The 22,045-nt window shown below is 33.7% G+C and overlaps 1 protein-coding gene across 20 annotated transcripts in view; it reads right to left on the reverse strand.

Annotated features, from left to right (window-relative positions):
- Positions 1–22,045, reverse strand: part of TRDN (triadin) — a 339,477-nt gene that overhangs the window by 117,903 nt on the left and 199,529 nt on the right. For 13 of the 20 annotated variants that reach the window (XM_074333525.1, XM_074333521.1, XM_074333527.1 and 10 more), the window contains 6 exons: positions 19,122–19,175; positions 17,216–17,242; positions 8,676–8,705; positions 7,909–7,926; positions 3,206–3,238; positions 3,054–3,080 (listed from right to left, as the gene is read on the reverse strand). In XM_074333525.1, the coding sequence (XP_074189626.1) occupies positions 3,054–3,080; positions 3,206–3,238; positions 7,909–7,926; positions 8,676–8,705; positions 17,216–17,242; positions 19,122–19,175 (189 nt within the window). Of the gene's footprint in view, positions 1–3,053; positions 3,081–3,205; positions 3,239–7,908; positions 7,927–8,675; positions 8,706–17,212; positions 17,243–19,121; positions 19,178–22,045 lie in introns of those variants that run through there. The other 7 variants (XM_074333528.1, XM_074333522.1, XM_074333516.1 and 4 more) reach the window with 4 other exon arrangements.

The raw sequence follows: 22,045 nt of genomic DNA on the forward strand, positions 1-22,045 counted from the left end.
AGTAATAACTATGTATGGTGTCAGATGGGTACCAGATTTATCATGGGGATTGATAGGAGGGGTGGGGGGGCAGGGTGCATAAGGTGAAGAGATTAAGAAGGACAAATTGGTAGTTACAAAATAGTCATGGGGGTAAAGTAAGGCAGAGGGAATACAGTCAATACTATGGTAATAACTGAGTATAGTGCCAGGTGGGTCCTAGACTAGTCAGGGGATCACTTCTTAAATTATATAAATGTTTAACCACTATGCTGTACGTGTGAAATTAATATAAAATAATATTGAATGTCAATTGTAATTGAAAAATTTAAAAAGGAGGAGAAGGTGAAGGGGAATAAGAGGTTCAAATTTCCAGGTATAAAACCAATATGTCATGGGGATGTAATATACAGCATAGGGAATACAGTCAATAATATTATGATAACGTGGTACAGTGCCAGATGGTTGCTGGGCTTATCATGGTGATCACTTCTTTAGGTATATAAATGCTGAATAACTATTGTGTATACCTGAAACTAATATAATATTGTATGTTAGCTATATGTAATAAAAAGTCTTTTTAAAAATAGCATTAGTATTGTCTATAGCAGAAAACTTCAATGAATAAGCTGCCAAAATCAGCTCTTTTTGTTTTTGTTTTTAGTTTTATTCAGCATACTTGTTTTAATTGTTTTTCGCTTCACATTGTTAAAGACAACAAATAATAAGGTGTAAATTAATACATGTCAGTATGTCTCTCTCTAGCATAATTTTAAAGTTATTTTCACTTTTCAAAATACCGTATTATAACTTTGGAAACTAAAGAAAAAATTAGCCCGAGGTTGAGAAAATACAACACTGTGCCATTTTCTTTGATATACTTTAAATATATGCCACAACTACAGATTTTTTTTTATATTCATATGTCTTTTTCCAACACAGAAAGCTCATTCACAGCTCATTCATTTTGTTTTCCATTCTAAATTATCTAAGAATCTGATCGTTTTCATATACAAGCCAATGAATTTCCTTCAAGTCTGTAAAATGGTATGAAAAAAATGAACTGGTAAATTATCCAATGGTTTCCGTTTTTAAAATAAAGATAATTATTGCTAAGCTGCTACAATATCATCAAACCCTGAAATGAACAAATAATGATCGTAAGCAACTTAAATTATTGTATTTTGTCAGGTTCAATACTAGACAACAATATTTAGCTATTAAAACTCTTAAAACTGATTATGCCCATAGTCATTCTGTTGTCTCTCCAGTTTCTGTTTCTAGGTTGCATGCTGTATTTTAGCTTTCTGCATATGTGCATAAGTGAGAATATGCATTATGGCCCACTTGTGGGAATGTTACACCTGAACAAATAGTCTCTTCTCTATAAGACAGACAAAAACGTGTCCTACCCAAAGGATAAGCAATATCAGTGTTAATGTGAAGTGGTGAAATGTGTGATTACGTATTTCATATTGTAAATGATTTGAAAGTCATTCATATTTAAAGTTTTTAAAAATGCAATTATCCTATTTGATATTTCTTGCCATTTGATAAACCATTATCAAGTTCCCACTATGCATCTGACATTATAAATAGGCATTCTGGGAATAAAGATATAAAAAAGCCATCCTTATTCTCCAACTTCTGACTATTTAAAGTGGGAAAAAGAAAAGTAACATGATTATAACAGTATATCAAATGTTTTTATAAAAGAAAGAAAATGATGCTATGAGAACTAGTTAGAAAGACACCTAAAGGGATTTGGGTTGTCTGTGGAAGTTTCACAAACTTGGAAGAAAAATAAACAGGGTTTCAAACCCGTGGTTGTCTGTAGTCTGTGGCAGGGGTAAGAGTATAGTTGAGCTATATTTGCATGGTTATTTAAATGGAAATAGCATTTACTCAATATTTAAATATAGTGAAATAGGAGGAACAACTAATAGATCTGAGGCTATGACCACTTGTATCTCACACCTGTCAGAACGGCTACTATCGATAAGACAAGAAATGATAAGTGTTGGAGAGGATGTGAAAAAAAGGGAACTCTCATACACCGCTGTGGGAAAGTAAATTGGTGCAGACTCCATGGAAAGCAGCATACAGGTTCCTGAACAAATTAAAAATAGTGCTACCATATGACCCAGCAATCCCTCTTTTGTTTCTCTACCCCAAACATTTGAAGATACTTATTCATAATAATATATGCACCCCTACATTCATTGCGGCATTATTCACAACAGCCAGACATGGAAACAACCTAAGTATCCTTTAATGGATGATTGGATAAACAAGATATGGCACATATATACCAATTTTTTAAAAAAGTTTCAGAAACTTTCACTTATTTTCATTTGAAACAACTAATACAGCAGGTTAAACGTCAGAAACCTTTTAGGAAAGGATATTAACTGCAATTTAGTTGTATGTATGTTTATTTATTTTTTTGTTTTGGTTGTCTAATTCTCAATTCAATTTTTCTATCATTAGAATAGAAATATATTGAGGTCAAAATCTACCTCTACTCTTCATTGCAACTCTCCTGAGTACTTAAGAAATGTCATTAACTAATATTTGGAATAGGGAGAGAATATTTGCTGGAGCTGATTTTTCCATATTTTAAAAGCAAAGCAATACCCAATGCATTTACAGAAAATGTTTTGGTCTTGTTTTGTTTTTGTTTGTGTGTTGTTTATTCTACATTAAACCATAAAACAGTCTTTCTCAAACACTGAGCAGATGAATCCACTGGGGATCTCAGGGAGTTGCAGATTCTGATTTAGTAGGTCTGGGGTGGGAACAGAGATTCTGCACGTGCTAACAAGCTTTCCATGATTCTCATGCTGCAAGTTCACAGAATACACATCAAGCAGCAAGAAGGTTACGTATTATTTGTCTCACATTTTGTAAAACTGCGTTGGTGTTAACTATGTGAAGAACTTGGTAAAAAGACTGTGAGATAGAAGGATTTCCTGCCCTTTCCTACTGTGGCCTTTACTGCCTGTCTGAGGCTGCAGCATTAATAAACATTGGACATCAGGGAGAAAGAACCCAGCAACACCAGTCTGACTCACCTGAATGGTCCTTCCTTGGTGGCTTTGCTGTATTAAGCAAGACAAGAAAATAAAACAAAAATCAATTTCATGCCATTTGATCTCAATTCAGTCTTCAATTGCAAATTAAATATCTTGACATCAAGAGGATAGAGGAATTTAAAAGCAGTTACCTGGTTCCACATGCTTTTCTTTCCTTTCCTGTTCTAGAACATATTATTATTGTTATTATTATTATTCCAATTTTATGTGTCACAGCTTAATTGTTGTAACACAAAGAAACATGCATGTGCTAATGGTAAATTACAACAATAACTGCCATAAAAAGACTAATATTGCATATTTAAAACAAATTTCCCTTCTACAATTTCCCTTCCCAGAGTTCCCTTACAGAACAGCATGGACATATTTTGAATATTGGAGGAATTAAAATTTTTTTATGAATAATAAACCAGAATTCAGGATGTAATTATTAAAATACCTTTAATAAATATAAATTAATTTACTTATCAATTCCACAAGATGTGTCAAATCATGCCCACGGTTGATTTTCTTTGTTTTATTCTTTTTTACTTTTTGTATTTTTGAAAAAGATTATAGGTCACAAGAATGTACAAAAATGTACACAGGAAGGTTTCATATAATCTTCACCCTGTTTCTCTTACCATGACATGATTTACTTTTAAACTAAAATAAATAGAACCTTTCAAATAGTGGTAACTAGAAAAGTAGAAGCAAAATAAGAATATAGGTTTGGAGATACACAATTAAATGAAGCAATCTTAAAGACAAATAAAACTAAATCAAACAAATTCAATGATATCACGATAACAATAAAAGCATGTTCTGATGATAAACCGAGTGCATGAGTTAATTTGAAAATTATTAATAGGTGTTCAGAGGACAACCTTTTTTCTTCTCCATATTACTGCCTGGGTCAAATCCACAGACCTTCCCAATGAGAAAAGCAGTTGATATGTAAATGAACTTCTGGGAAGGCTTGTCTGCTTATTAAATACATCAATACCCTGAAGGTTGTCAAGGAGCCGCAGCCTTTCTGCAGAAACTTTTAAATCATATAGACTGCAAAAAACGAGGTTCTTAAGGTCTTATTTATAGATACATACAAATGGTGCCAAAAAATGTATACACATTTTAAGAAAGGAAAAAACTATTAATATTGTAATACTCAATATATACCGATAACAAAAGATGAATACAAGTCACGTTTGACTTCTGCATTTACAAGAGATGCTCAAAGTGGTTACCATCAGCATCCAGAAACTTCTGATTACAGTGAACTAATGCTTGAGCAATGTTGACCAAAGTGTCCACTTGTATACATTTTTTGGCACCCCTGGTGTGTGTGTATGTGTGTTAATAACACTTTTTTAATTTATTGGGGTGACAATTGTTAGTAAAATTATATAGATTTCAGGTGTACAATTCTGTATTACATCATCTATAAATCCCATTGTGTGTTCACCACCCAGAGTCAGTTCTCCTTCCATCACCATATATTTGATCCCCCTTACCTTCATCTCCCACCCCCCAACCCCCTTACCCTCTGGCAACCACCAAACTATTGTCTGTGTCTATGAGTTTCTGTTTCTCATTTGTTTGTCTTGTTCTTTTGTTGTTTTTGGTTTATATACCACATATCAGTGAAATCACGTGGTTCTCTGCTTTTTCTGTCTGACTTATTTCGCTCAGCATTACACTTTCAAGATCCATCCATGTTGTCACAAATGTTCCTATATCATCTTTTCTTACTGCTGAATAGTATTCCATTGTGTATATATACCACAACTTCTTTATCCATTCATCTATCGAAGGACATTTTGGTTGTTTCCATGTCTTGGCCACCGTAAACAAAGCTGCAATGAACATTGGAGCACACGTGTCTTTATATATAAAAGTTTTCAGATTTTTTGGGTAGATACCCAGGAGAGGGATTGCTGGGTCATATGGCAATTCTATTCGTAATTTTTTGAGGAACCTGCACACTGCCTTCCATAGTTGCTGCACCAGTCTGCATTCCCACCAACAGTGTATAGAGGGTTCCTTTTTCTCCACAGCCTCTCTAACACTTGTTACTATTTGTCTTGTTGATGATAGCCATTCTGACTGGGGTGAGGTGATATCTCATTGTGGTTTTTATTTGCACTTCTCTGATGATTAGTGATGTTGAGCATTTTTTCATATGTCTATTTGCCATTTGTATGTCCTCTTTGGAGAAATGTCTCTTCAGGTCGTCTGCCCATTTTTCAATTGGGTTGTTTGTTTTTTTGTTGTTGAGTTTCATGAGTTCCTTGTATATTTTGGATATTAGCCCCTTATCGGAGGCACTGCTTGCAAAACTCTTCTCCCATTCAGTTGGTTGCCTCTTTATTTTGTTGATGGTTTCTTTTGCTGTGCAGAAGCTTTTAAGTTTCATATAGTCCCATTCATTTATTTTAGCTTTTGCTTCCCTTGCCTTTGGAGTCAAGTTCAGAAAATGCTCTTTGAACCCAAGGTCCATAAGTTTAGTACCTATATTTTCTTCTATGCAGTTTATTGTGTCAGGTCTTATGCTTAAGTCTTTGATACATTTTGAATTAATTTTGGTACGTGGTGACAGATAGTAGTCCAGTTTCATTCTTTTGCATGTGGCTATCCAATTCTCCCAGCACTATTTATTGAAGAGGCTGTCTTTTCTCCATTGTATGTTTTTTCTTCTTTGTCAAAAATTATCTGTCCATATTTATGTGGTTTTATTTCTGGGGTCTCAATTCTATTCTGTTGGTCTATGTTTCTGTTTTTCTGCCAATGCCATGCTGTTTTGATTATTGTAGTCCTATAGTACAAGCTAAAGTCAGGGAGTGTGATACCTCCAGTATTGTTCTTTTTTCTTAAGATTGCTTTGGCTATTCGGGGTCTTTTGTGGTTCCGAACAAATCTGATGACTTTTTGTTCTATTTCTTTAAAAAATGCCATTGGGATTTTGATGGGGATTGCATTAAATCTGCATATTGCTTTGGGTAATATGGCCATTTTAACTATGTAGATTCTTCCAATCCATGAGCATGGAATGTCTTTCCATTTCTTTGTGTCTTCTTCAATTTGTTTTAAAAATGTCTTATAGTTTTCAGCATATAGGTCTTTCACATCCTTGGTTAAGTTTATTCCTAGGTATTTTATTCTTTTTGCTGCAATTGCAAAAGTAATTGTTTTTTGTACTTCTTTTTCTGAGATTTCATTGTTAGTATATAGGAATGCAACGGACTTTTGTACATTGATTTTGTAGCCAGCAACTTCACTGTATTTGTTGATTGTTTCTAATAGCTTTCTGGTGGAATCTTTAGGGTTTTCTATATATAGCATCATGTCATCTGCAAAGAGTGACAATTTAACTTCATCATTCCCAATTTGGATGCCTTTTATTTCTTTCTCTTGCCTGATTGCTCTGGCAAAGACTTCCAACACTATGTTGAAAAGCAGAGGTGATAGGGAACAGCCCTGTCATGTTCCTGAACGTAGACCAAAGGGCTTCAGTTTTTCACCATTAATTATGAGATTAGCTGAGGGTTTGTCATATATGGCCTTTATTATGTTAAGGTATTTTCCTTCTACACCGATTTTATTAAGTATTTTAATCATAAATGGATGTTGTATCTTGTCAAATGCTTTTTCTGCATCAATTGATATAATCATATGATATTTGTCCTTTATTTTGTTTATGTGATGTATCACATTGATGGATTTGCGGATGTTGAACCATCCTTGTGCCCTGGGGATGAACCCCACTTGGTTGTGATGAATAATCTTTTCAAATTTCCAGTTGTTCTTCATTTTCCTGTTGGTGCAATGGTTTATAAAGTGGTTTCTATATCCATGTGCCAACACTATGCCCACACATAAATCTGGGACTGAAGGAACACATCCTTCTTTACAGATAGATTGCTCCCCCTGGCTGAGTTGTAGTATCATTTCAGGATTTTCTCCACAGAGTATTTTAGAGCACTTTTGTGACATAGAATCTCTCAGTGTCTTAACCTGGTGCAGGACTAAAACATGTATAAATATATATTTTTCAATTTGGTCTATATTTTAAAACAGTTTTTTTTTAATATCACTGGGATCTTTAAAAGCTCTACATACCTGAAAATGTGATTATTTTTAATGGCTAATTGAATTGGGTTAAGTTGTTTTTGTTTCTATTTGTTCAATATATCCTGTTTTCTTTAGGGGAGAGTAATATTTGCAAAAGACACAACCTCAAGGCATCAAGCTTTACTTAATTGTGAGAAAATAGCTTTATACTATGTATTAAAGCAACAGTGGATGCTGCCCAAGATATGGATCCCAGGCAATAATATTCCACAGGGCTCATAGTGCTTGTAGGGGGAAAATCATGTTATGACAAATAGCCATATATCCTGTGAACATGCCAAAACATTTATGGATTACAAGAAGAAAAAATATAAAAAATGTTGTAAAATTACCCTGACAAACAAGTTCTATTCAATCTTTTGTAAGGTCAGAACTAACCAGATTATAGGGACTAAATTTATACTAACATAATATAGTTTTGGTTAATGGAATGCAGTTATATTTTTGATTGTGAGGCTGTGTATAATATTATTAAATGATAGCATGAGTTTGAAAAAGAACTCTAAGAATCATTACTATGCTTTCTAGTCCACCCCACCCCTTCATTGTGTACCCTTTCATCCTGACAAAAAACAAATAGAGTTCACATGCAAAAAATGTAGAAAAGGGAGATTTAAAACTGCATGTCTACATATGCCAGCAGGACAATAGTAGTAGTAAAGAGAAAAAAAAAAAAATTATATATATATATATATATATAATTTTTTTGCATGCATTTCCTTACTTTTTCCTTTGGGTTGTTCTGTTGAAAGAAATATAAACAGAAAATAATTGCTCTTCAAACCTTTAAAGATAAAATTTACCACCCCAACATACTGATAAGACTATAATTTTTCCAACCCCTGCTCTCTTCCTCTCCCCTTAAATTTCCACAGTGAGGGTTGCTCTGAGGTATAGCTGACCATCATAGGTATTTCCATAATTAGATTGTAAACCATTATTTGACAATTAACCTCCAATTATACCGTTTAACCATTTTAAATGATTTGTACTTCGCAGTTTTCTTAAACACATGTGAACAAGTAAGTACATTGTACACATAAACACATATGAGCAAATACAGAAGAAATAGATATACTTGTCAGGTGAGCTATGATTCTATTCAAGACTTAAAGAAACAATTCACTTCCTAATTGATGCAGGAGTATCCAAGATTAATTGAATTTATGCTTTTTATTAAAAAAATGCTTCATACTAAACGTTGTTCAATTTTGTGTCAAACATTTCTTTGAAAACAATTACTTTGAAAGGTAAACATATGCAGTATTTATTTTTTATTACTGCGAAATATTTCTCATAGCAATATTGTCAGAAAAAATTGACTATTTTTCTCATTTTTAAAATTTTTATTTCTCTCTCTCAATCTCAGTATTTTTCTCTCTCTCCTCTATCCCATATGTATTTTTTTTTCCTTGTATGTTAATCCTTTAAGAAGGAATGCCAGTTGGGGGTTCACCAAATATAAGATAGAGAAAGGAAAATTCCCAATACCTTCTGCAGGTGTTTTTGTTTTCTTGGTATCTGAAAACACAAAGAGAAATTATTGTTAAAGCAGATAAGATAAATCAACTGATTAGCTCACAAGAAAATGTCCATATTCTCCAAAATCATTTTCAACAAAAAGAATTGATTACGTGTTATATTTCTAGAATATGGGGCTTACAGAGAAATTATTCTGTGTTTAAGAGGATGAGCATTAGAGTGAGACAGGAAGTGAGAAACTTTTTGAAATATAAAATATAAGAAAATATCCATATATAATTTTCATAGAGATGACTTTATGCCTATTTAGCTAATGTTCTTTTCATAGAGAGTCAAATTCAACACATACATGGTCTGTTTCCATAAAGAAGGGTTAGAGTCCATGAATTTAGTTTGCAATTTCATTTGTTCAATCTAAAGCAGTGCAGGTAAAATACGTCTTACTCTCTTTGAATAATCAATGCATTTCCAATATAAACATTCAATTATTCCTATTGTAATGGAAAAGAAACAGGTGGATTTGAGCTCATGGGTTACTGATAAATACATCATTATACTTAGTAACTGTTATGTAGTAATGTGTATTCAGCAGTCAGCAGACATCTATTTTATATTTAGTCTTTTGGATGCTCAGCTTAGATCTGAGAAATTTGTTATTTCCACTATATAGGCCATGAAACTATCTGTTTCTATCACTTGAAAATAAAAAACAAGAGGTTTTTTTTACCTCATTTATTTTAGAAAGGAGCTATCTTAACTTAAATTTTTGCTTAGAATATTTGATGTCTTATATTCTCTGTTCTTTTTTTTCACCTCTTTTGTACCAGGGAGTTTTGAAATTCCCTGAATATTACTGAAATTAGAATCATAACAATGAACTATGGATTTCTACTTGCAAAAGGTAGATAAACTGTTTTCTGGCTGACAATTACATGGCTTAGAATCTAGAACAGTACACATTCACTAACAGTTAGCAAGTTAATGGATTTGTGTGCCTTGTAGAGATTGGTTGGGGGTCATGGTTTTACTTCCACAGTGAAGGGCCTAAAATGTTTGAAGTTGACGGTGAGTAGGAGTCTGTTCACAAAAGGCAGTTAGATGGTCAATAGAGTTATTATATGAAAAATAGTAGCAAATGACAGTAAAAGTGTGACGAAAGTAACACCTTTCTTCCATGGAAGTTTAAGCTGGAAAGTGAAATTTACTTAAAATGTGAAATATATTTTTAGGACAGCAACTTGGGAAAGAATCCAGAAAGTCATAAAAATGAGCATGCTTTCTGATGTAGTAATTCTAGATGTCAAAAAAATGCAAAATTATCATAAAAACATATATCAGAAGACACTTTTTTCATGACATTGTTTTACACCTCTAAATAATGGAACTATTAAACAGTACCTTCTGCACAGCAAAGGAACTCTTAAGGATCCATAGTATACTTACATAATAAAAAATACAATGTCATTAAAATGATGTTTTTTGCAACCTTTTCTTTCTGAATTTCTAATTTTTCTGCAATAAGGATATGTTTCTCGTATAAGGGAAAAACAAACAAGCCTTATTTTTCAAAATAATAAGTCCTTGGGGCAGAACATTTTTTCCTCAGTAAACATTTATTAAGCACTATTATGTCCAGAGTGGCATAGTAACAAGAATTTTAGGCTAGATTTTTATTAATGCCCACCACCGCCCTCTGAAAAAAGAAATCAATATTTTTCTTGCTATTCAGTTTCTCATCAGGAACTATAACTCAGTGGGCTAAATTTGCTATCTAAAACATATGTGCTTTGCAAACAATTTCCCATTCATTTTCTTCACGAGTAATTATCCTAATCTAGCAAGTAATTTAAATACATAAAAATAGTATATACAACCATTTTATATAAGTACATGGTAAATATCATCTTACTCATATGTCTAACAATATGTTAACAATATGCAGTGGCTATTTCTGTTTGAAGACATGGATTCTTATAGCACAACAGATGAAAGTACAAGTGGATAGTTCAATAGCCATCATGAATTATCAATTTGTTTGGCTCCAATATAGTGGAACAAAAATTCTGCCTGCTCAAGAGGTCATGTGATCTTCACTAAGTAATCTTTTAAGCCCAGAATACAGCCAATATGGAAAACACAAGCAGATTACGAAGAACACTTAGCTATTCAGGAATACAATTGAAGTAAAGTTTGGAAAGGATGCTGAAACAGACAGAGAATAAAGTATGGCAGAATGGGACAAACTTATTTCCAGCCCCCCATCTCCAACTAGATGTTGGCATGGGGTAGATAGATGTGTAAAGTTAAATACAATAAGTGTATCTGTAAGATGACTGTTATTTTTAATCTGCTTTTCTTCACCCTACTAATAAGAATTGATAGTATATTGTGTTAGATATTAATTGTGCTAAAATAAAAGAATAAAAATAATATGAAGTCCAGGGTTAGGTAAAGTATAGCACTTACTTAAGTATATATACACACACACATTTGTTGTAACAACTGGGAGCCAAAGTGAAATTTACTTAAAATGTGAAATTTCCACACAATCATGTCTTTTGGTTAGGAGCCAACAGAGCAGAAGACTTATACAAGTAAAATGCTCGAGCAACCAAAAAATATAATGCTTGCAATTGAAAGATCACATACTGACTCTTAAGAGCTCTAAGAACCAGCCGTTAATACTCATGCCATTAAACTTCATTATGCCCTCTCAGCACTCGGCTGAAATGGCTTAAAAATATCATAAAGGCTTATTTGGTGAATATACGAGTACTTCCTAAAGCCCATCTGTCCAATAATATGAACAACAGTCTTTTATTAAGAACATTGAGGCCCACAGCAGCTGTGATTAAAAGCAGTGGTGTGTCTGCAATCTGTTCAATTCATCACTCACTCATCTTTAGTAATGTACCAGGCATGGTCTATTATGTTTATAAGAGATGCCAGAGAAAAATAAAATACCAATTGACATTGAAGGGAAACATTAAGTCTTTGATAGCTTAATAATTATACAGGTAATTAAATACCTAATTTCCTTTGTGAAACTTGCCCGGTTGACATATGTGTTCAATTACAATACTATATATTTTGCTTTATTTTCAGCATGATACCTTTTCAGATCTCAATGCTGAAGCCCTAGAACTTGAGACTAATTCTCACATGCATTCAACTCTACTTGTTTTTGTTCTAGTTATAGTAAACAATGAATCTAATCTGTCTAGTTCTCAAAAGAGCAGTATCCTTCAGAAGATAACCTGTGTTGGAAAATCCACAGGCTTTCCAGCCCCTAGGAATTCATCAATGAAGCCAACGTTAAATGAATGAGATCTACCTAGATCGACTAGTGCAATACAAGTGGCAGGTAGTGATCAAATACACCTAAGATGAAATTGTCAACGATTGGCTATAATTTCCCAGCCCTTAAACGCTCACTGGAATTTAACACGCTCACTGGAGTAAGACAATTTTCTTACCTGAAATGTGGAAAAGTAAGTGCCTACTCATAATTCATGTGGCTAATATGTTTATCTTAAGAGTCCTATATTACTGATTTATTCACAGAATAAATATTTGTTGAGCAATGCGCAAACTGAGGAAATATGTTAGTTCCTGTAGGGGATAAAAGTGAATTAAACATGGTCCCTTTAATCAAAAGCCTTAACAGAATAGAAGGAAAATGAATACAAGTAATATCAAGTAGAAGGTTGCAAGACATACTCGTAAACAGTGGTAGAGTAGGTATAGATAAACTCTGATGGGTAATTATAAATGAAAGACTATATATATAATTAGAAGGGTCAGGAAGATGTCTTAGAGGAAGAAGAGTTTTTCTGAGCTCTAAAAACATTGAACATTTATAGACAAAATGGAAAGGGTAAACTTGGTTACGATAACAGCAGAAACAAAGGCAAGATAGCACACCATATATGTAAAATTGAGAGTGGCTTAGTATAGATGAAGTATATGATACATAAAGGAAGAAACTGGGTGGGAGTATAAGGTAAAGTCTCCACTGTGGTGCCTTGGTGGCCTTGCACATACCCATATAAGCCATGAAAGCAAAGGTGTGAACTGCAGCTAATTTGAATCTTGGTAGGATGCCTTGTGCTCCTTCTAGTACATAAGAGGATGGGAGGGAGGCCTATGAGCAGCTGTTCTGAGGCCATCTCCAACATCTCCCTATCTCTCTCAGAGGCTGTCATGAGACAGTTTCTTGTCATCACCTCCTGGGTTCTCCTGCCTAGAACCCTTTGTAATAGAGCTACAGACCATACAGCCGACATAGCTGTAGTTAAGAACTAGATCCTCAGCAACCAAGTGTTTCCAACTTGTGCTGCATTATCCGGCCTCTTTTCTTTACATGTCATCCTTTTTGGTTTGTAGGACAAGGACCAGGAAGGGCTGACACCTTTGACTACTCCAGCTTTGATTGACAAAGAAAGTAATTAATTGTCTCAATCTCAAAGGGCTCACTGTATTTTTACAGGTGGAATTATTCAGACCTTGCCTTTGACTTTGCCTAGATGTGTGTGTGTGTGTGTGTGTGTGTGTGTGTGTGTGTGTGTGTGTGTGAGACAGGAGGTCATGAAACAAGCTGTGGGGACTTGAATTGCAGGTAAAGGCCTGTAGACTATATTCTATGGTCAGTGTGGAACTATTGAATATTTTAAATAAGTAATGACATAAAAAGCTTCATAAATATTTTGGAAGAAAATATTTATAAAGATATTACAGGCAGGATAATTACTTAAGTCAGAGATTCGCAATCATTTTCATCTCAGGACTCCTTTAAATTCTTAAGAATTTTAAAGGACTCCAAACAGCTTTTATTTATGTAGGTTTTATCAATTGATGTTTGCAATTTAAAAAATTAAAGCTGAAAACTTTTTTAAATGTATAATTTATTAAACCGTATAAACCTGTTATGTGTTAACATAAATTGCATATATTTTTTAATGTCAAATATATTTTCCAACACAAAAGAAATGGTGAGATGAGTGCCTTTGTTTCACACTTTTGTGAATCTCATTAATAATATGTGGCTTAATGAGAAGACAGTTGGATTTACATATCTGCTTAAGTATTCAATTTGCTGCAATATCACACATTATGTAGCCTCTGTCAAACTCTAGTGCATACTCATGGGAAGATGAGAGCTAAAAAAGGCAGATGATAACTCCACAATTTTATAAAAATAATTTTGACTTTGCAGAACCATTGAAAGTGTCTCAGAGACCCCCAGAATCTCTTGATCACATTTCGAGCACCTCTGATTTCAAAGATCATTACTCTGGTTCACATGAGAAGTTAGTAACACCAAATGAGAGGTCACAAATGGCAATGTGAGGTCACAGCCAAAGGACTGGAGTGAAAATTAGCTTTTCTAATTATTTTAGGCAGGATTAAACAAAATTAAAAATTCTGAAGGGCTAAATGTCAGGGGTAAAGGAAAAACAGAGGTCAAAACTTACACAAGAATTTGAGTGTTGGTGTCTATAAGGAGCGTGGGGCGACTACATAAGAAAAAATAGAGAATAAGCACAGAATGCAGAGAAAAATACAAAATTTTATTGGGACTTTGAGAACCTAATGGGAAGTAAGAGAGAATGTGTGCTAGCAGAGCACAAGGAAATTGTCAAAAGAGGGACAAAGACTGGGATACAGGGGAAACTTCAGTAAAAAAATGCTTGTCAAAGCAGGACCTCAGTGGAACATTTATTCAACAATGTCTCTCCACTCCAGCTAACATATTGTTGCTTTGATGCCCAAACTCCCAAGAACAGTGAAATTGATGGGTAAATCTCCTGGAGACAAGGGTCTCTCTTGTTAAGGTTTCTGAAAGAGAATCGATGGGACATGCTTGGAATAAGATCTTAATATGAAAACGAAATCTTCCGAGTTCACTAACGCAAGAAAACCTTAGCAGCCTGATGCATCGTGAACCCTTTGCGACCTGCTGCACAGATCATTTTTGATAATAAGGAAGTTGTTATGCACTATTGTTTCTGTGTTGTAAAATTCACCAACAAAACAACTTCTCAAGAACATTTTAATTAAATTCCTAAAACCCTCCTGATTTTCTTTTTCTCCAGGAACGTTGTCAATCATTAGTATCTTTGATCTATATCCAACAAGTTTAAATGTGAGTAGAAATAAACTTTGTGTAAAATAAATGTTAAAAATCCAAATTGTACCTAATGGTTTGTAATAAATTTGCCTCATTTGAAGAAGCATATGCTTCCTGTCTCTGTGGAAAAGATATCTGTGATAGTTATTGAGAGGATAGAAAATAAGAAACAAGAGCTGAGAAGCTTATGTCTATATACCTCTCTGACTTGCTTAACAGAAAATACAGAAAGAGAAATAGGAACTCATGAAACATAAATCAAATGACTGCCTAGAATAGCTGGACATTAAAGCAATTCTCTTCTATATTATATGCTGGGAACAATAAAAATGTTTCTAGCTAGCTATCTTTCTATTAAATATTATAATTTAAACAATTACAATTTTTTGCAAACAAGAGATAAGAGATAATACATGAAACTCTTTGTAACTAGTAATATTAATAATAATACAAATAATGATAACATTAATAAATAGTCAAGGGCATATGTTTTATAGCTGGTGGTGAACATTGGATCACATGAATGTCCATGGACAAATCTCCCTAAGCTCTTCCCAACATTGCAAAGTTGAATACGGATAATTTCTCAAAAAATGAAAATGAGGCATATAATCCAGGAAAAGAAAAACATAACAAAAAACCCTGGAAGCATAGCAATGAGGAGATATATATATATATATATATATATATATATATATATATATATATATATATATAGCTTAAATCTATGCAATTGTAATTAGACTATGGTTTTATGCACCCAAAAGTCTTTTACTTTGGTTTGAATGCCAATGAATGGAAAAATAAATAACTATTAAGTTACTCCCTTATTTAAGTCACATGGTACAATATTCTTTATGGCAAAGAAGGAATGGTGGAGGAAAGATGAACATTTTTGAGTACTACTGTCTGCTAAAAACTGTGGCAGGAACTTATTACTTCTTTTTTCTTGTAATATCTCTGTATGGGCACCACAAAATTTATCATATAAATTGTATAATTTCCAAACTACACTGAAATATTTGCTATGTGTATATGGGGGCATTAATACTAATTTCAAACTTTTGATAATAAACACATTAATGTGTCTTAGTTAATTTGATCATGATACTATGGTATTGCTCACTCTGAAAAAATAATGGCCAACTAAAATATTTTCTCCCTTTCATATCTATTGATTCTTAGATTCCTGTTTAACAGAAGCAGAAAGCGACTCCCAAGCTATTATGATTATGTTAAAGTCAGACGATACTAAATATAAAATACAACACTTGCTTTCTTGTTTTTTTTCAGATCATATGAATACTAATTAGAATACAGTTGTCATTTTCAAAGTTAGAAGTTATTGCTTACATCTGCATGCTAGTTTTACTAAGAAAATAAGCTTAAATTAATAAACAGTGGTGATTTCTAGAGACTGTAAATGTTGTAAGGGTGCGTTAGAAACATCTCTCTAAATAGAACCATAGTGCTTATGATGGCCTTAACATTCCCCTCAGCTGAGCTACACTATATACAGCTTTCTTCTTGATTACAGGCCAGGGACCTGACCTCCCTTTTATTAGAGCATTTACTTTAGAAAATTTGCAATTATAAATTATTTCTCTGTCCCTTTGAAACATAAATTTCTGCAACCAGAAATATTTTCTCAGGACCTGTAAGACATCCCTTACAGGTCTTGAGTAATGGATCAGCCCCTCTATCTCAGTCTCTGTGGGAGGGTAGGAGCCTAACTTCAATGAGCAACTATTAGCAAACACAGGTGGCTTTTGACCACCTCCCGCTCCCACAACCCCTACCAACATCCTCCTGTACTTTTCTACTACTTGTTCACCCCAGAGCTTAAGAACCCTCATTTTTGTTTCAGTAGAGTTGAGAGTTCAATTTCTCTTATTGCAATAGACATGACCCCTACTGCAATAGCTTTGAATAAAGTCTTTCTTGCCTATTTAATTCCATAGTTTTTCTTGGACACCAGGGAATATTTTTCTCCATATCAGGACATCCTGACAAAGGGAAGTGGTGTACAGTGGATGGACTATAACTTCTTTGCAATTTAGTAAAACAAAGTAACAGTTGCTTGGCAATGTCAGCGATATAAGTAGTTATAGGAGAATGTGTTTGGATTTTGCACATTTTTGAAATTTGATAAAACTGCTAATGGAATAGGAGGCCTGGGATTTTGAGAGGTTATGTTTTATCCCCTTTATCTTGAAAAAGACTAGACAAAAATTACTTTAAAAAAATTGTTTACCTTTTATGCGAGGTGAGATAGAAAATTCACATTTGTACAAAATGTGTGCATAAAATAGATCCAGTTATCCAAAAGAAATACATACAAAATAGCAGTCAAAACCCAAGTCTGAATATTGGTAAACTGTTCATATAAAAAGCATGGTGGAATTTTGCATAAACATACCTTCCTTCTTTTCATCTTTTTTAGCTGCTGTTGAAATAAAGGAAAGAAAATAATGTTGAAACATATTAAATGACCATTCCTCAGAGTACTCTTAGGACTATGAGAATGTATTCATAAATTCAGTGGTTATCTATGCATAAATTAACCCACCCAAATCTGCAATAAGAGAATAACCTGAAAATATTATTTCATAAGATTTTTAAAAATTCAGATATAAACATAAAGCAAAAATTAAAAAGATATATATATATATATATATATATATATATATATATTTACATTTACATAGATATGAGGCCAATTTCATCTATATGTGTTTAGCACTAATTCTTGCCTTGTGCACTGTGCTTAATCAACACTTTCATCTAATTTTCTTAAAAGGATAGTTCTAAGAAGACTTTGAAAGTCTAGGTTATAATTAACTCAACAATAAATTCTTCGTTCTAAAAAAATAAGTGCTGAGGCAGTCTTGTCCAATATAGTTGGAACGTAAAAGTGAAGAAGAGTCCACTGCCCCCGAGCTTAAATTGGAAACAAGTTTCCAGGTATCTCTTCAATTTCTTCCCTTTGAACTTCTCTCTAATATGAGGTTGAAGTAACACTAAATTCCTACCTCAAATCATAGTTCCCTATCTACCACGATTCTCAGAAGACTCACTCAAAACAGCGATTGTGGGGTAGTACATGATTCTGCATGTACTAGGGTTCAGGATTAAAAATAAAAGAAAAAAATTGATCAGATGCAAACTCTCATATGCTGAGTAGTGTGCTACAAGGGCCTTTTGCCCAGAAACAAATGTCCACCATCTAAATGCAGCTCCTTTATTGGTTGATATTGTATAATGTAGCATAGGAGAGAAAGTAAAGATTTTCTTCACTAAATATTTTACCTGTTTTTCCCTAAATGTGTTCTGTAAAGTTTTCATAGATGAAAAAGGCTGAACACTTGTACTGTTTCCTTATGCTCTCATCAAATTACTCATTATGGTTGAAGAATAAACGTCACTTAATTAATAGTATTCCATTCTCTTGGTGATACTGGAGTTAGAATAGTTTTCTGAAAGGGTGATGTGATTGCAGATAATAGTTAAAAAATAATTTTATAGGAAAACCATTTTAAAGAAGTATTTTCCCCAAACTGATGACTTGAAGTATCAATATTTTTCGAAAATCTAATAAAGAAACCACTTTAATGCCCAAAAGATAATAGGAAGTGATAAAACAGATTTTCTCAGATGGATCATTAAAGACTAAGGTGATTACTTTGTAGTCCTATCTGGAACCCAATTTTTGCAATCGTGGTAGACACGTGAAATAATATTAATCTTAAAACATTCTGATGTTTTTTTTCTTTTTAAACTTTTTTTTATCTATTTAAGTGTGTTTTTCCAGGACCTATCAGCTCCAAGTCAAGTAGTTGTTTCAGTCTAGTTGTGGAGGGCGCAGCTCACAGTGGCCCGTGTGGGGATTGAACCAGCAACCTTGTTAAGAGCACCGCGCTCTAACCAACTGAGCTAACCAGTCACCCCAATTGTTTCTGATATGACAAACTACAGTGTATAACTAAAACTATTGGAAAAGTATATTATTTGCATAGCTCTATCACTTGTCTATCCATCTATCAACTGATCTATGGTTTATTTTTGGAAATATAAGCAAAAGCTCAATGACTGAAACTTGCAGTCAAGATACTAATTCTTAGGTCATTCAGTGATTCCTCCATTAGTCTCTGTCATGCTTTCTCCAATTACTAAATAAATGAGACGCGTATCTTCATGCAACAACACAATGTTTTCTATAATAACCCAGCAGATGGTGCTATTCTACAATAAACAGCTTTTGCTTTGTCAATAAAGTGCTATACAAGTGAAAAAAAAGGGAATTTTTAAAGTGTTTGATTGCTTACCTTGTGCTGCAACTTTTATATTCCCTTGTTTGGTTTCAGGGGCTTTTCCTAGCTCTTATAAAGAGAAAAAAATAAATAAATTATCATGAAGTACTATATCAGAAAGTTATATAACAATTTTTTTTAAAAAAGGAACTATTACAAAACAAACATGAAAAAACATTGCCGTTGGCACTCATTGTTTTGGTTAAGAAATAAACATCATTATTAGGAGGGGATCACTGAGATTTAGGCTTACAGGGACAAAAGTAACATAACTGAACCAAAGAAAAGCATAAAATAAAGTTTCCCCAAACTGTTTCACTTCACTGTTAACAGGCCATGGTACACCTTTGCATTTGTTTAGCACCTGATTTTGAAAATCTCAGAATTCTTCGTAAATGATTTCTGTATGATCAGCCCTTTGAAATGGATGGAACATTTAGACATAAGTGGCTCTTTGAAGTTCCCCGAGTAACTAATTTGAGAATAAAGCCCCGAACAACCAATTTCGAGCTTCGGTCTTTGACTAAAGATGCCATTCCCTATACTGCTGTGGTGCTCGTCACTGTTAATGTGGCTCCGGACAACAATATGTGCTGTGAAAGAGTGAACAAACTTCATTTTCAATATCTCTTCCCTCTTGCCTTGGATCTTTTTGTTATTTTATTGTTGCTCAGAATTTTCTCTTTAAAGAAATAGGATACAAATAAGCATATGCTGAACATTTAAATACTTTATTTAATTAGCATGCAAGATAAAAGGGGTATAAAGATTTTAAAAACCAATGGCTCACTTCACATTTCACTAGGAGTGGTTCATGATTGTCTTTACTAAATTTTCAATAACTGACTTATCGCTTAACAATATGGGAAGGAAGATTTGGCAATTTGTCTCAGATATTGCCCTTGACTCATTCATTCATCATATATTTATTTAGCATCTTTTATTTGTATGTACTAGCTAGATATAAATATACTATTTAACACACATATATATTCAATCTTTTAATTATCATCAAATGTTGATTATTATAGCTTGTCTAACATTACAATTCTAGTTAGCTTTACAAAATAACAAGACTGCATTAGAATAACTTGGCAAAGAATCATGAACAAAGATTCCATGTTTTTCTTTCTTTGCCAAACAAAAGAGGTTGAACTTCTAATTCATTCTTTACCTCTTGTTGGTGAGATAATTATTCTTTATATCATAACTATGATTATGAAAATGCTAATTTTTCATTCAGTTTTATATAAAGAAATATAATTTGATTCACATATATGATTTTCATTATTACTATATTTATTTCTTCAGATAACTATCTTTTGCCAAAATTAAATTCAGAATCCATTCTATCCACGATCTCTTTACTATTAATTTTTATTTTTTCTTTCCAGAGGAAAACTCCATGCCAACTATCATGCTGGTGCTACCTTTGTCACACCAAGAATAAATGATCTCAAGAATTAGTCAAGATTTACATATAGATGTTGAATTCTTAACTAATATATTTCTAGATATTGTTCTAACCCTACACATATATGACTAACATTTAGTAGACACTTAAATAATCGAATAAAAAGGGGATGAAAGAATAGATCTAACAGATCACTAAACTTATTCTAAACTGCTGAGGAGTTATACTACTTAAGATTTCAACATGTCAGAGAATTGTAGAGTAATTCCTGATGTAAAAAAAAATAAGAAACATTTTTAATTTGCAGTCAGTAAATTATCTTAGAATTTTTACAGTTGATTTTCCTCATATCATCTTTTTTCTTCATGTCCTCTTAGATTACTATATAGAGCATATAAAATATATTATATATGTGGATTGATGTTTGCAAAACAAGTTGTTTACTAGTCGGGACAGGACTATGGCCGGACATGTGTCAGACTGATAAGAGTAAAGTGAAAGTAAACATGTTTATGTTTATGTGTGAAACTGAACATAACAAAACTGAGTGATAAACACATTCAGCAAAACAATTTCTGGTTATCACCTAAGAAGTAAACAATTCCCAGCAAACCACTTCTGGTTATCACCTAAGAGGTAAAAACTCCCGGAAAACCACTTCTGGTTATCACCTAAGAAGTACACAAGTCCAAGGAAAAGAAGATAAAGGCAGAACTCCAGAGCAATGCCATGAGTGGTCCTACTGGGCGCTCCGGCTAAGACTCTCTGCAAGGGAAAAGCTGCAATACTCCAGGAATCTCTGAAGTTCTTTCTTGCAAGACCAGCTTACCTCAGACCCGTCATGGGCCCAGTCACCTCTCCAGGACCAGGGACCTTCACCACCCCAATTAACTTGGTTCATTATTAAATTCTATTCTATTCTGTATAACCTTCTGTGCTTACCAGAGCATTTGCCTCTGGAGGGACATTGGCTCCCAAATAAAGCTGTGTTACTCACTTTATCTGAATCGGTGTTACTCACTGTATCTGAACCTGTGTGCTAGGATTTTGTTCTCCACTCATGTGACGAGTACCATGCAGGGACGTAGGGCCCTGTGGAGGGGTTAATGTCCCCTTAACTTTCAGGAATAGACTGAAATGTAGCGACTGCCTTTACAGGCGCTTGCAACAATTACTTATCCTAATTGATCCCTCCACACCTCCTGAGAGTCTATTGAACCACCCAATATGCACAACTGTGCATTATGGAGAACTTATCTTAGGGCCTTCTTCTCAGTCAATTATTCAGTTTCCCTGTCAGTTGCTTTCTCCTTCAGTGATCAAGATTCAGATCATGCCCCTGACTCTTCAGCATTTCCCATTTGTTTATCCTGACATAGGACAGACCAGTCATCTCTCAACAGAGTCACAACCTCATTACCCTCATCCTGTATCTGTTTGGCTGTGTGGACATTGAGTGGACATGTTTTAAGGGATCGTACCTTGTGGACTCTTCTTTCTGCTATGCTTTAGTTACCGCCTCCAA

This window comes from Rhinolophus sinicus, linkage group LG05 (genome assembly GCF_036562045.2).
Source record: "Rhinolophus sinicus isolate RSC01 linkage group LG05, ASM3656204v1, whole genome shotgun sequence".
Classification (NCBI taxonomy): domain Eukaryota; kingdom Metazoa; phylum Chordata; class Mammalia; order Chiroptera; family Rhinolophidae; genus Rhinolophus; species Rhinolophus sinicus.